The 15,296-nt window shown below is 58.5% G+C and overlaps 1 protein-coding gene across 1 annotated transcript; it reads right to left on the bottom strand.

Annotated features, from left to right (window-relative positions):
* Positions 1–379: 379 nt before the first annotated feature.
* TADA2B (transcriptional adaptor 2B) lies at positions 380–15,290 on the bottom strand. The gene is made up of 2 exons (XM_029235510.1): positions 14,993–15,290; positions 380–2,959 (listed from the first exon to the last, which is right to left on the bottom strand). Exons 1-2 carry the CDS (start codon positions 15,260–15,262, stop codon positions 1,967–1,969), a joined length of 1,263 nt encoding a protein of 420 aa, XP_029091343.1. The 5' UTR covers positions 15,263–15,290; the 3' UTR covers positions 380–1,966.
* Between the last annotated feature and the right edge of the window lie 6 nt (positions 15,291–15,296).

Raw genomic sequence — 15,296 nt, 5'->3', positions numbered from 1 at the left:
AGTCAAGCCTAAATAAATTCTTCATACCATCAAAGAGATACACATACTGAAAACCTGCTTAAACACAAAAGTTTTTCACTTGACAGCTCTCAGCCAGGGCCACGCACATTTACAGGGAGCTTTTGCTTCTCAAGCTTAATGAAAGTCTGGCAATCATTTTATATAAAAATAAGACTAAAGTTAAAACCTCATCAAACTAGGAATCTGATGTAGAAAATCAATGACATCAGAGTAGCTAAAGCCAGTAGTTCTCAAACTTCAGCCTGCATCCCGGTCACCTGGAAGGCCAGTAAGAACACAGCTCCACGGGCCCCACCCCTAGAGTTTCTGAGGACTGGGGCGGGGCCTGAGTACCTGAATTTCTAGCAGGTTCCCAGGGAGTGCTGATGCTGCCAGTTCAGGAACCCCAGGTGAGAACCACTGGCTGGAACACCTGCGGGAACGTAGCACTGCCTCCGTCTCTGCTCAGCAGTGGACAGGACCCGCTCTCCGCCAGCCGTCGTCCTGCGGGGCACCGGGAGCAACAGCACGCCCGCCACCACGTGCTCACAGAGACTCCCTGGACTCCTCGCTAGGCCACAGGGAGCGCTTCTCTGCCAGCGTGCCGTGCAGTTTACAACTAAAGCCATATACAGTGTATCTGAAGGGCTTACTTAATGCTGAAAATTTCACCCCTAGAGGACAGAAGAACGTAAAAAGAAAGGAAAAGGCACCGTAATTAAGTCGTTCTTGGAAATGATGAGGTTTTCTTCCTTTTTCTTTCAAATGACTTCACTTTAATGTAACTTCAAGCCCAAACACTCTGGGAGGTAAACAGTCTTGGTAGCTATGAGGGAGGAGAGGCAGGACGCGCCCCAGGAGGAACTGACCGCTGGGCTCTGGCCACTCCACCAACTCTAAAGCAGGGCCTTGGACACAGGAGCCCTGAGCAGCGGGAAGACGAGGGACTCCTCAGGTTCCGGAAGGAAAGTACCGTCCAGGTCCACGAAAGAGCGCCCCTGGGAGCATCTCTAAACAGGGCCGGGCAGAAGCCACCTCTGAGTGTGGTTCAAGACGGTGACCCAGAGAAGCGGTGCCCAGGCCTCGCCCTCGCCAAGCTGAGCGCCTGACACCACCCCAAGTAAGATGCAGGGCCAGAGTCGCAGCGAAAGAGGTACCTGCAACCAGGGTGAAAACCCTGGGGGGAGCTAACGCCAGAACCCAGAGAACTCCCAACCGTGAACCTTCTAAAACGAGTTCTTCCAAGTAAAACGCATGCAAGTTCTCAGAGCAGCAAAACGCAGCCCCAGCATTCTGGCAGTCCGTGCTGGGCCTGGTGCCCCCCGAGACCCAAGGGAGCCTGCCAAGGGCCGCTGCTCCTCCCACGGTGACCCCCTCACCCCCGGGAACAAGCCGGGGCGGTCGGATTCGGGAGCTACGGACGCTCCATTTGGCCAACTTGTTCCACACCACATTCCTCCTCTCCAGTCCCTACGGACGCCCTGTCCTGTCCTCCCCCGGCCTCTCTTCCACCTGCCCTGCCCGGCCCCCATCTAAAGTGCGACGTGCCGGGCTGTGCCGTGGTGTCAGGTCACAGGGCGGAGCTGGCAGCCCGGCAGGGCAAGGCGTCCCTCTGCCCACAGCACAACAGTCACGTACCAAAGGGAAGAAACTCACAAAGGGAAATTACCCAATCTCGTAATTCTCCAAACTGAACACTTAAAGGCAAATCGTCATCTTAAAGTATTACTTTCAGGACTAAGGTAAAATAGATACTTGTCTCCCTCATGATCTGATATAACTGTTACTATTGCTTCTAAAGAGGACCATAAAAAGAATTTATATCCCCCAAAAGAGAACTCAATTTGTTTAAAAAAGAGCAACGGGAAAAAAAGCGTTTCCTCGTCCCTCCCCTACCCCCCCCCCCCCGGGTCATTTTGGCTCACAAGCTTTTCAGCATCACTCCAGGTCTCACAGGGACTCGCCTTCAGGAAGCATCCCTGGAAATCCAACCACTCTCCGTGAGGAAGTTTAAAATCCTTTTCTTCAGGACCTTGTCCAGGTAGCTGGGCAGGCGGCTTTTGGAGGGGATGCCCTGCCGCTTCTGGAGGTGGTCCTTGATGATGATGGTCTTGACGGTCACGTAGCGAGCGGGGCTCAGGTTCACGGAGCTACAGAGCACCTTCTCGCGGTCCGACAGCAGCTCGAAGCCGGGCAGGTTCTCGATGGCGGCGAATTCGCTGTCCTTGCCGTCCTCCTTCCCCCGCTTGGAGCCGGCCGTGTTCTTGTTCTCCTTCCGCTTCTCCCGCTTGTGCCGGGCCGCCTCGTACTCGGCCGATTCCTCCATCTTGGTGATGCCGTTGCGCCGGTACCGCTGCAGCTCCCGGATCTTGGCGCGCAGCATCTTCTCCTTGTGCATGTTTTCAAAGAGGTCGTCGAACTCCTTGCAGGACATGAACTGGTAGAGCGGCCGCAGCTTCAGCCGCAGCTCCTTCTCCTCCTTGGTGACCTTGCGCTTGGCCGTCTTCTCCTTCTCCTTCTTGTCCTTGCCCAGGAAGGCAGGCACCAGGTTGTAGTCGCGCGCGATGTTCTTGCGCCGCTGCCGCTCCTTGAGCTTCCGCACGTACATGTCCACGTGCGCGCGCTTCAGCTCGATCTCCACGTCGTCGTCGTCATAGTTGACCGAGAGCCCGCTGATGAGCGTCTCGGCGTCCTGGTCGTACTCGATCTCGTAGTCATCCCGCAGTGGCATGTAGCCCAGCTGCTGCTGCTCGGCCACCGAGATGTCTAGGGGAGGCAAGGGAGTGGTGAGGCTGGGAGACAGGGGGCCTCCACTGGGGCAGGTGTGGTCTGTCACCCGATTGGGGATGGTGTCGGGGATGCAGGCTTTCCCCAGGTTTCCGTGGATGTACATGCTTACATAATGCTCCATCACTTCCTGGGGAGTCCGGGAAGCGCCAACGTGAGCAGCCATATCCTCCTACAAGGGCAAAGGTCAGAGGTCATTTCCAAAGTCAGAGTGTCAGACTCAGGGTTCGCGCGATTCCCTTAACGCTTTCACAAAGGTTCACCTGAACTACTTCCTATGGTCCGCCCCCCCGCCCCCGGAGACACTCCTGCACGTTCTCTTGGGCTGGGCTGATCGCGTGGAAGTCAGCGCTAGAGGGAACTTCGAGGATTCCGCCCGCGAGAAAGTGAGGACCCAAAGAGGCACCAACGTGCACGGGGTCACGGTGCAAGCTGGCGGCAGAGTGGGGCTGGAACCCATGTCTGAGACCCCGACTCTCCTCCGGGCTCCCTAAGAGGGCAAGCAGAGGCCCCTGGCACGGGCCGATCTGCCCGCCACACGCCCCGCACTCGGGGCGGCTGTCTGGCTGAGGGGCTCACAGGACGCGGGCGCACAGCCAGAGCCCTGGGGCACCCGCCTCATCCCAGCCCACCTCTCCATTCCCACATTGGACAACAGACGCACCCGGGTCTCCAGCGCGCTGCCCGCCTCCCAATAGAAAGGGCCGAGGCCCCGTCTTTGACACCCCGGCCCCGAGGGTCCGCCTGTCCCTTTCCTAGGGGGCGGTCGGGTTGAGTGGGAAAGAGCCTTTCAAAGGGGAAGGCGAGCCATCACTTCTGACAGCCCCCGTGGTCTGGCAGCTGGAAACGCCCAGGCTGCAAGCAGGCGTTCATTCCTACAGAAGGTAACTGCCCGCGAACACAGGGTTATTAATGGGAGGAAATCGTACAACTCCCTCAATCTTTTCCTTCTGCCAAGAGGCCTCTTCCTCAAAGTCAACCGCTAAAGCCACTTCAGAAAGTAACTGCCCAGAATGCGCACTCATTCACTGGCAGCCACTCAGCACCCCGCCGGCCTCGCTCACCCCGCGCTCTGCCCTCCCGGCTCTGGCAGCCGCCGGGGCGTCGCACAGGCTGCCTTCCGCCCCAGAAACTCGCGCCCCCCGCCCCCCGAGATCGGGATGCTCCCTGCACCCTGAAAGGCCAAACTGGAACCCAAGAAAACAGCCGGCCCCCTCGGGCTGACGCTGCTGACAAACTGGGCACGGAGGGGAGGGAAGGGGAGAGAAGCATTAGGAAGGATCCCTGGTACAGTGACCAGACCCAGCGGCCCTCCCGGAGGTGCCGTGCAGAGGGCGGGGCTGAAAGGCACCGGAACAAAGAAGGCAGGACCAGGACCTAACTGCAAGGCCTTTTTCTGAGCACCATGCAGGGAAAAGGGAGGACCAGAGCTAAAGCTAGACTCTGTCTCATGGAGAAACTACACGCTTTCTTCTTTAAAAATCACTCTTAGCAGGCTTCTTCCCTGGTGGAGCAGTGGTTGGGAATCCGCCTGCCAATGCAGCGGACACGGGTTCGAGCCCTGGTCCGGGAAGATCCCACATGCCGCGGAGCAACTAAGCCCGTGCGCCACAACTACTGAGCCCACGAGCCACAGCTACAGAGCCTGCACTCTAGAGCCCATGCTCCGCAACAAGAGAAGCCACTGCAATGAGAAGCCCGCACACGGCAACAAAGAGTAGCCCCCGCTTGCCGCAACTAGAGAAAGCCCGTGCGCAGCAACGAAGACCCAACACAGCCAAAAATAAATAAAATAAATTTATAAAAAAAAACACTCCAAAAAAAAAAAAAATCACTCACTCTTAGCATCAACTCTGTCATTATCCTTCCCCAGGAAGCATTTCGTCCAAAAAACATGGTGGCGCAGTGGTTCAGAGTCTGCCTGCCGATGCAGGGAACATGGGTTCGTGCCCCGGTCCGGGAGGATCCCACATGCCGCGGAGCGGCTGGGCCCGTGAGCCATGGCCGCTGAGCCTGTGTGTCCGGAGCCCGTGCTCCGCAACACGAGAGGCCAGAACAGTGAGAGGCCCGCGTACCGCAAAAAAAAAACTAAAAAAAAAAAAAACAACAACAAAACAAAAGCAAGTCGCAACCATTCCCAACAGCTACTGTCACTGACGCAGGCTGGCCCCGCCCTCCTCGGAGCCTTGAGTCCCACAGTAAAGGAGCAAGAGCCCCCCTCAGCGGCCGGTGAGGCTCTCGTGGACGGTAACAGTCTTCCTCCACCCCACTCTGGGGCCCAGGAGCCCCTGGGACACGCTGGGAAGACATTGTCCCTGACCCACGCCCCTTCGGGAGCATGTCACCCTGGTGAGCGTGTCGGGAGCGGGACTGCCCGCCTGCGCCTGGTCTGAGCTGCCAGCTCGGGGAGCCATGCCCTCAGCCTCTCCCCCTCACCGCAGCTTCCACCCAGGCTGCGTGCGTAGGAACTTGGGCCCCAGATCTGGGCCCCGTCCCTGGTGCGGTGCAGACCCGCTGTGAGCGCTCTGCCCTCCAGCAAGTCCGCTGTCCACCCTGAACCCCAGCGACCTGCCTCCCAGAAAGCATCAGATGCTCAGAGCGCCACACTGAGGGTAAAAGTGAAACCCTGGGAGAGCAGAAGGATTCTCGGCAGTAAAGCTGCATCTGACCAAACCAAGGTATTTTTATTGACCTGAGGTTCTCTCCATCAATCCCGACACTCTGGGAACAGAGAGCAGAGGCTGTGGAGGCAGCAAGGAAGCCTGGGGGCCGCAGGCCAGGGATGCACGGCGCGTCCTCCCGGCGAGGGCTCCCGGGGCCTCACCCGCGTTCGCTCCCACATGGGGCAGCTGAAAACACACGCAGCAGAAGGGTGTGTTCACGCTGCTGCCCTCGTGCCCTCGTGCCAAAACAGCTGGGAGACAAAGCTCTCCACCTGTGGTGCGTCAGACACCTTCTAAGGACACACGACTCCAGCCCCGTCCCCCAGGGCATCGGGTGGGGTTGGCAGTGGGCCACTTCACTGCACACCTTCTTACGACTTAGCGTTTTCAAGTTATGAACGTACTGCCCATTTTCAAAACTAAGGAAAAGTCCCAAGCAGAGGGAAGCATCAGGAGAGGGGACCCTGGTCGGCTCTGTTCACCACTGTGAGGCCAGGGCCCGGCAGCCAACCCCAAACTACAGACGCCCCACAAGCACCGGGCCAGCACTCCCCACAGGCGTCCCGGGCCCAGAGACACGGAAGGAAGTGTGCAGACCCAGAGAGGACGAGACGTGGCAGCTACCTCAACGGGGGTGCTGGTGGGACCCCGGGCCTGTCTGTGCGTGAGCTAATGGCTCTGGGCCAATGCTGGCTTCCTGCACTGAGCAGATGCAAGATGCTCACATTTCGCGAGGGATTCTGTGTGCTGGTTTTTCACTTCTTTTGAGTAAAACTACAAGTATTTTTTAAGTAAAGTTAAATTCTGCCTCAATTCTCTGTTTACACAGGTCTAAGATTTTCATCCAAAATGTGTAAAGGAAAAACATACAGAGCCCTTAAAAGACACGGCTCTTGGGATTCCCTGGTGGCGCAGCGGTTGAGAGTCCGCCTGCCGATGCAGGAGACACGGGTTCGTGCCCCGGTCCGGGAGGATCCCACATGCCGCGGAGCGGCTGGGCCCGTGAGCCGTGGCCGCTGCGCCTGCGCGTCCGGAGCCTGTGCTCCGCAACAGGAGGGGCCGCAGCGGTGAGAAGCCGGCGTACCAACAACAACAACAAAAAAAGACACGGCTCTTGTGTTCCAGGGGGCGACACCCCAACGCTTCCGTGGCTCCACGCCTCGCTCTGCAAATCTGCAGACACTCCCGCGCTGCGTGGGGGCCAGGCAGTTCCCGGCCTCGCCAGGCAAGAGGGCCACACAGCTGCGGGTCCTGCGCTGACACCTCAGTTATCCAGCTCCTCTTCAGGTAACAAAGGGGGTCTCTGGCTCCAGATGGACCCGGGTGAGGGGTTATTTATGAAGCCACAGATCAGTGGGGCACTGTGGGGCTAGCGCCCTGTCACCAGGAGCCCAGGAACCCCCATCAGCAATCACGCCAGCCACTGCCAGGAGAGACACTGGCCGCCAGCTGCTGCTGAAGAGAATCGCCCCCCCCCCCCAGGGGCCACCACGTGAGCTTAACGAGCACTGAGAAAGGCCCGGGAAAGCACGCAAGATCCTCGTTTCCAAGGACCCTCAAACAGGGAGGGTCGTAATGGAACAGTCTAAGTGACAGCGACGACCCAGCTCTGATTCTAACAGGAGTCCACAGAAGGCAGACAGGTTCAGGGAAGCGAAACCATAGAAAGATGATGGTTAAAAACAGCAACAGCACTCCTGCCACAGGCCCAGCACCCTGCTCGTCACCCCCTTCAATCTTCACGTGTCAGTGGTCACACAAGTGAGAGAAGCGTCCCATCACCAAGTGACAGCGTCCCATGTGACAGCAGGGGAGTGAATGGGAGGGAAGTTCTTTCCCTCACACGTTCAAGGTCAAAGTTGTTGCTTAGTCCGGATGGATGGATAGACAGATGGACAGATAAGATGGACAGATGATGGATGGATGGATGGAGGGACAGATGAACAGAAGCATGGATGGACAGACAGACAGCTGGGCAGGCAGAAGCAACAAAAGTGAGTTTGGGGGAAAGAGATTTGAAGAGAAAGTTCACTTCAAGTACAACTAGAGCTAAACAAGGAACACAACCGTATCCTGCGGTTGGTTCCGCTCCCACAGCAGCACGCAGTAACACACCGCAAGTAGCCCGAAGTCTAACGCTAAACGCTTAGAAAGAAAGAGACTCCCATCTTTGCAAAAAGGTAAGGAGAGTTAGGGATGCTGCTTCCTTAAGTCCTCCGAAAAATAAAGGAAAACGTGTCTCTCAGACACTGAACTGGGCCCGTGAAGTCTACTTTCCAAGGTCACTAGACCCAGGCCAGGATGCGGCCTCTCCAGGAGAGGAAGGAGGCCCCAGTGGGCAACAGCTCCACCGGGCTCTCTGGCTGCTCTGCACGCCCTCCGGCCTTTCCAGGCGCACGCATGCCAGCCTCCAGCACCTGAGCAGGGAAAGGGAGAAAGAACCGTCCAGAGAGCCGCCAGCACTGCGGGCCAGCCGGCTCCCGCCAGCGGCGCCGCCTCGGGGTCTCTGCCCTCCGTGCTGGCCGCTCTCGCCCGAGGCAGCCTTGGCCCCTCCCGACCTGAAGGTCTGCTCGCCGGGCTGCTGTGCCGACTATCCTCCACGTGCACAGGCTGGGGCCGGGCCTCGCGACCCACTCCTGGCTCCACCCCTTCACTGCTCAGCAACTCAGACGAGTCACTTCTCTGTGCCTCAGTCTCCCTGTCTGAATTACAGAGGTAATGCTACCACCTCCTTCACAGCACAGAAGAGGGAGTTAATGAGGTAATGCAAGCACAGTGCTTGGCCCAGTGCCGGGCACAGTGTGCCCCCAGGGATGTTGGCTATTGTTACTACTACGAAGCTGTCAGCGTCACTTCCACAACCTGTGTTTATTCTCAAGACCCAGATCATCTCCTCCAGGGAGGCTTTGACGATCCCCAGAACTAGGGTCCGATTCTGGCTCAATTACTCACTAGCGTGGGGTCCTTATCCTCTCAACTTCTGCTTCTTGATCTGTAATTCCTCCTCTTAAAGGGTTTGGTCAGGATAAAACAAAAATCATCATGAATAGCGTACGACCCTTTACATCTGTCACCTCGTTTCATCCTCCTAGCAGTTCCCACGAGGTACCATGACTTTTACGGACTGGGAGAATAACCCTAGATGAAGCTACCCCCAGGGCACCGGCCAGCACTCGCCCACCCGGTGGCGCAGGGCACAGCAAGAGCAGGCCGTGCAGTCAACTGCTTTCTGAGACGTTCAAAAGGCAGTGCAAGGCCCCGCCGCCGGGCTCCTGCTCTCCCTTCCAGACGGACCACATCACAGAAGTGCGACCGCGGCTCCCTCTCTCCCCTCCGGGATGTGTGAGGGCACTGCACGACCTACTTCTTCCCGGGCAGAGAATTCAGTCCAATCTTTGTGCACAAACCAGTGCCTTTAACAGAACGACTATCTTTAGCGTCACAGAGCATCCTTCCTGTGCAGGTTGGCGGTTCTGCTCTAGAGCATCCTGGAGAGCGCACATCCTTTCTCGGCGGCAGCGTCTGCCTTCGCTCCGGAGGCTCAGGGGCCAGGCCCGGGGCGGACGTGCGCTGCATCTCCCCAGAGAGGCCCCGCTCCAGCTTCCTTTCTCTTTAAGGGAAGAAGCCTCAAGGGGACAGAAGCAACCCGGCAGTCCCGGGGGCTGGGGCAGAGACCCCGGGAGCAGCCAGGACGCTGCAGGGGCCCCGGGGCAGCAGAGAGCGAGTGGCCTGCGGTGCCGGGGGAGAGCGGGGTCCAGGGCCGAGGCGGGAGCCTCAGAGCCGCCGGCCCAGGAGGGCGGACTCAGAGCCCAGAGGGCGCTCTGCGGCCGGCTCCCCCCACGGCTCTCCTCGAGCCCAGAGGAGCGCCTGGGCCGCCCACCACGGGGACAAAGGGCCGGAGCCTGTGACAGGGACGCGAGCAGGAGCCTGGGCACCGGCCTCCCTCAGTCACTGCTTACTCTCGTCCGCCTGCCCCGTGGACTAACCTGGGCTTCGGACCCGGACCTGCAGCCCCGCCTGGGCCTCTGCGCCCCCGTGTGCACGTGCGCCCTTCTCCTCGGACCGGCTGCGAGGACCCTGGGCCGGGCCAGCCCCCTGTGCGCTCACACGGGGCCCTGGACGCGGCCATTGCCTCCTCCAGCCCCGGCCGGTCACCTTTCACACTGAAGGGAACAGCCCGTCTGCCTCTGGGGGCTAGAAGGACGCCCTGGGCCGCCCATCCTGCATCGTAGGCCCCAGACCTTCCCCTGCCTTCCAGCCCGACCCCTCCTCCGGGATGCGCTGCTGTCCCGGTCAGGGCCGCCTCCGACCGCAGAGGTCGGTGACTAACACGGGTCTCTCGTCTGTGCTTCCAGGTCATCAGCCATTCCAGGGGCCCTGTTTCCCTGGGCCACTAATCCTGTCTGCTAGGTTTTTTAGCTGGAAAGTTCTGTAAGCCTCCCCCCAGTTCCAGGTTCCCTGTCTGCCTCCCTAAACTCACTCAGGATTCACCAGCTCACACAGGGGACCGGCCCTCAAGGGGACTAAAGCCTCTCAGGTCAAATCAGGCTACCTGTGAAAGAGCCTGATAAAGCTGTGTGCCCCACTGCAAAAACAGAGCATGGCAGGTCCTCAAAAAAATCACACAGATCCAGCAATTCCATCTCCTGGTATTTACCCAAAATAATAAGGACTCCAACAGATATCTGCACACCTACATTCACTGCAGCATCATTCCCAACAGCCAAAAGTGGAAGCAACCCACGTGCCCGTCGATGGAAGACTGGATAAGCACAAGGTGGTCCATCCACACAATGGAGTATTATTCAGCCTTAAGGAGGAAGGAAGTCCTGACACCTGCTACAACCCTGACGAACCTGGGGAACATTATCCTAAGTGAAACAAGCCAGTCACAAAAGCACAAACATTATTACGTGAACCCACTTACGTGAGGTCCCCAGAACAGGCAAACCCATAGGGACACAAAATAGAATAGCAACTACGAGGGGCTGGGGGAGGTGGAAACGGGGGACGGAGTTTCTGTCTGTGAAGATGTTCTGGGGACGATGGTGGTGATGGCTGCCCAACGTGAATGTACTAATGCCGCCGAACTGGACACTTACAACTGGTTAAAATGGCAAAGTTTACATTATGTATGTTTCACCACAATAAAAATATATACTTTTTTTTAAATAACAGAAGTTTTAGAAGTCACAGGCCGTGCTCCACATCAGTGGTCTTTAAGGAGGGCCCCTGGGCCAGCGGCAGCTTCACCGGTGAGGTGGTGAGAAATGCAGATTCTCACACCAAGACTCAGACCTGTGACTTCAGAACCCGGAGGGGGAGGGGGGCAGGACCCGCGTTTAACAAGCCGACCAGGCGCTCTCAGTCACACCGCTCTGCACAACCGTGCCCATCCTGGCTGGTTTCTCCATCCAGGCTCTTCCCCCCGCCGCCTCCTCCCCATCCGCAATGGCGACTGAGAACCCCGCCGTCGGGAGGCTCACGGGATGGACTTGCCCGCTCCCACCAACACAGAAGGGACTTGCGCCTGGTTGAGAAGGTGACAGTTCTCATGGTCCCCAAACGAGGCTCTGCTGACCCACTGCATTAGGACTCCCAGAGAACGTCTGTAAACACCTATTTCCAGACCTCACCCAGGGGCTACTCTGTGCACCTAGCATAGGGGCTGACATAAAACGGGCCCCAGGGCTTCCCTGGTGGCGCAGTGGTTGAGAGTCCGCCTGCCGATGCAGGGGACGCGGTTTCGTGCCGCGGTCCGGGAAGATCCCACGTGCCGCGGAGCGGCTGGGCCCGTGAGCCATGGCCGCTGAGCCTGCGCGTCCGGAGCCTGTGCTCCGCAACGGGAGAGGCCGCAGCAGTGAGAGGCCAACGTAACGCAAAAAAACAAAAAAAAAACGGGCGTAAGTGCCAGATGAACAAATGAACCAACGACTGCAGAGCACAGCGATCACCTACATATCCGGCATCACCCAGGCTGCCGGATGCCTACTGTCATCTACAAGCGTAAAACTCCTTGTTCAGGACATTCCACCTGCCTCCAATAATCAGGCCGAATGTATGTGCACAAGCACAAGCCCCCGCAGAGTCCACAGAGAACTTCGCATCCTTTTTCAATTTGAAATCTAGCTTCAAGGCCAGCTTGAACCCCACCTCCCCCTAGAGTCCTCCTGACCACCGTCTGCAGGAGCCCGGGCCTCCCTCAAACTGTTCGATGCTCCAGCAACCAATCAACAAACGTAGAATATTTCACCCTTGTGTTTACATCTGTATCTACATTCCTGCAGGATCCGTGTCTCATTCTGAATCTGCACAGCATCCACAACACAACCGGCTGCCCTTGGGGGAGGAGGTCTCAATACCCACGGTGATGAGACCCTGTGGGCCCACCCGCCAGCCCTTCCCCGGTCTCGCCGTCACAATTGTGTGTCCCCCCCGGCCCCCGCGGCTCGTCCCCAAACCCTCCCGGCCTTACTCCCAGTACCCCTCGGCTGGGCCCGCAGCCCTGGGACACGGCGTGAGCAGATGGCCCGGGGCTTCACGGCAGCCTGTCCCCACAAAGTCCCCACGACCCCGCGCTCACTCGAACCATCGGAGAAATCGGAACGAAGGCTCTCACCTTCCTCTGCGCCACCGTCCCCACTGCCTTTCTCCACACTTCGCACTCAGCCCGTGAAAGCCGGTTCCTGCACCCCGCCCCGTCCCACCCACCCACCTCCTGCCGAGCCGGGTCCAGACCTGGCTCCTCACGTCGCTCGTTACCCAGGGGAGGCTAAGGTCCAGGCTCCGGGGTCAGGCCTGTGTCTAAACCCTGGCTCCACCGCGTGGAAGGCTGGGGCATCCTGCACGATGAAGTTCTCAGAGTCGCTGCTCTTCAGCTGTGAACTAAGAGCCATCCCACAGGGCCGCTGGGAGGAGCGCCACCCAGAACCGGCGCTCGCCAACGACGGCAAGCGTGGGACACACCGCTTACGAGCGCACACCAAGCGCACACCTGGAAACGACACACATCTCAGAGCAGCAGAGGAGCTTCTGACGACGCACAGTGAAGCTCAGGGTAAAGCAGCCCCAGAGAGCACAGCTACAGACACTGGAGCCGGCGCCTCGGCGTGGCCTGTGGACCTCCAGGCCTGGCTAGCCTCCCCCAGAAACCCACCCCCGGTTCGGCAGGGAGAAGCACCCGGCTTTGTCTCTCGTAACAGCCGAGCCTGCTGCCGGCCGGGAGCCGGAATCTGCATTTGTAACAAGCTCCCCAGGTGATTCATGTGCAAGTTAAAGTTTGAAAAGTACTGCTTTCCAGAACGCCCTCCCAGCTTCCTCCGATACACTACAAATGTTTTAGTCCCCGGCTCGTTTTTCGAGCATTTTCCACAGTGCTGCAGGGCAGGCAGTGTAGACAGTGCAGCTAGGAGCACAGCCTCTGAAGTCAAACTATTCAGTTTAAAACCTGCTGCACTGGGCTGCCGGGAAGATCTCACAAGCAACGCAGGAGAGCTCAGCACGGTGCCTGGGGCCCAGCAAGGCTCTAGGTCCACGCTAGCTATTCTGAGCTGCTACTGTAGAGATAAGAGCTGCAAGAATGAAGTGGGGAAGGGAAGCCTCTCTAAGGCACTGATATACAAGAAGAAAGACTAGTCACGAGCCATGATCTGGGGGAAGAACTCTGTAAGCAGAAGAACTAAAAAATGATCAAGGAGGATAGCAGCTGGGATCCCAGGAGTAGGCAGGAAATATAAGGCCTGCAGGCCCTGAAGTTTCACCTGCAGAGAACTGGACGCCACTGAAAGCTGGTGTGACGTGACGTGTCCTCAAAGATCACTCTGATCCTGTTGCCTGGAATGGGCTACAGGGCACAAGCATGAAGCAGAGAGGCCAGTAAGGAGGCTCCCGAAGTGCTCGGGCGAGAGGTAAACATCAGCCCGGACTAAGGCTGTGACAAGAGGTTAGATTCTGGAAATATTCTGAAGACAGGCCTGCTGCTGAACTGGACCCAGAAGGCCCTGAGGATGGCTCTTCATGTGCAGCCCAAGCAACTGCTCGAGGTGTAAGATCTGGGTCAGGGAACGTCGAGGTGTCCGGGAGACAAGCACGAGGATGTCTGGGACGGGTTCACGATCGAAGGCTGGAGCTCAGGGCACAACTCCAGGCTCGGGACCAGATGCTCACAACACTGTAAGCCCCTGAAGACCCGCGTGAAGCCTTTCTGTAACATGCACAGAGCAGATGCTCCATACACATCAATAAACGGCACTTGAGGACAAAGTGAGAAGGAAGGTTTTGGCGGGTGGCAATCATGACGCTGGTGCCTAGGTGAGAATTTGTACAGGAGTGTCTCTAAGGAGTTGGGGAGAAGAGTAAAGATTCCAGGGCTGTGGAATGGGTACTGGTCCCTGAAGACTGGCTCACTTTACAGAAAGAAAAGCAGACATAAATAAAGGCAGGGTGTGTTTGGGAATGTGGGGAGAAGTGTGGAATGTCTTCCAGTAAGCCCAGGAGGAGGGGTGTACGGTCGGCTCTTGGTATCCGTGGGTTCAACCCCGCTTCGCCATTTTATACAAGGGACTGAGTACTGGAGGACTTTGGTGGCCTGGGAGGGTTCTGAAACGCATCCCCCATGGATACTGAGGGCCAGCTGTACTGCTGGAGAAGTGGCAGCAAGATGAAATACTGGTTCGGGGAAGCTAGGGGACCATCAAGTGGAAGGGTCTGGAAAGATGGGGAGCTGGGGTCGGGTCTCTCCTCCCTACTTCTCACAATGCCTGGAGGTGGCCGCACATCCTTGGCGGTTGCGGCCCAGAGTACAGCCAGGCTTTCCCCTTCTAATAGGGATGAGAGCTTCCTCTTGCAGAGTGAAAAGAGCGCTCCTCAGGGACCACCTAGAGAAGCGCCGCCACGTCTCTCTCTCTCAAGGAGCCCGATGTAAACGAATCCAGTCCAGCTCTCGCCTTTTCCTCTCAGATAAGTGTCCCTGTAGAAACCTCCTGACTAGAGGAAGAGACCAAAACCCAGGACGGGACGTTCCTGTGGCGGAACCCACTGAGTCCTCCTCACACGAGGTCCTGGTGTCGAAGAGACGCCAGGATGAACAAGTGCCTGGCAGGGGACACAGGCCACAAAGCGAGCGGGGCCATGAAGGCAAGGTGAGCGCCTGCGAGGCGGTGGGAGAGGCCGCGGGCCCGTGTGGAGCTCGTCTGGCCTTCACCACCACTGTCCTCCAGGCAAAACCAACTCCTTCCTCGGGCGCCTACTGCTGTCAAGTCTGCGGACCTGCCTGTGTCCCCCGACTCCCACTCCGTCCAGTGTCTCGCCCAAGGGGTGCACTCGGCAGACACCTACGGAAGGAATCCCAAAGGCGGGGAAAACGGCCCTGGTGTCAGACAGCCACGGTCCAAATCCCCGCTCCGCTACTTCCTGCTGTGTGACCTTGGGCGGGTGGCTTAACCTCTCTGCGCCGGGTCTGGGCGTTAACTGGCCCTGTCCCCCCGGCCCTCCGCGGCCGCGCCGAACCCGCAGGTGCGCCGGCCTCCCGGCCCGCTGCTCACCCAGTTTCCGAAGCCGAACTGCTCGATGGCATCCAGCAAAAGCTGCTCCTCGCGGCTGGTCCAGCCGCCCTCGGCCTCGGGCCCCCACAGCGTGAAGCGCCCGCCGTCCACCAGCTGGTAGCCGTGGTAGCGGCGGTGGTGGCCGATCTCGGCGCCGGCTGAGAAGCACTCGGGGCACAGCTCGATGTCCTGGCACTCGGTGCAGCGGAAGCGCAGCGGGCTCACCTCGGCCAGGCAGTACACGCAGTACTTCTTACCGAGCTCCGCCATCTTCCCCCGCCCGCCGCCCGCGCCCGCCGCCGCC

Source organism: Monodon monoceros, unplaced genomic scaffold (assembly GCF_005190385.1).
Source record: "Monodon monoceros isolate NGI ecotype Baffin Bay Population unplaced genomic scaffold, NGI_Narwhal_1 Super_Scaffold_20, whole genome shotgun sequence".
Classification (NCBI taxonomy): Eukaryota; Metazoa; Chordata; class Mammalia; order Artiodactyla; family Monodontidae; genus Monodon; species Monodon monoceros.
This window is presented reverse-complemented; position numbering and strand designations above follow the sequence as displayed.

Bases quoted from the DNA above. Each gene is read 5' to 3' on its own strand.
- TADA2B (XM_029235510.1), bottom strand. From the start codon at position 15,262: ATGGCGGAGCTCGGTAAGAAGTACTGCGTGTACTGCCTGGCCGAGGTG. The intron at 2,960-14,992 runs GTGAGCAGCGGG...TTGCCCTTGTAG, and splicing joins AGTTCGGCTTCGGAAACTGG to GAGGATATGGCTGCTCACGT.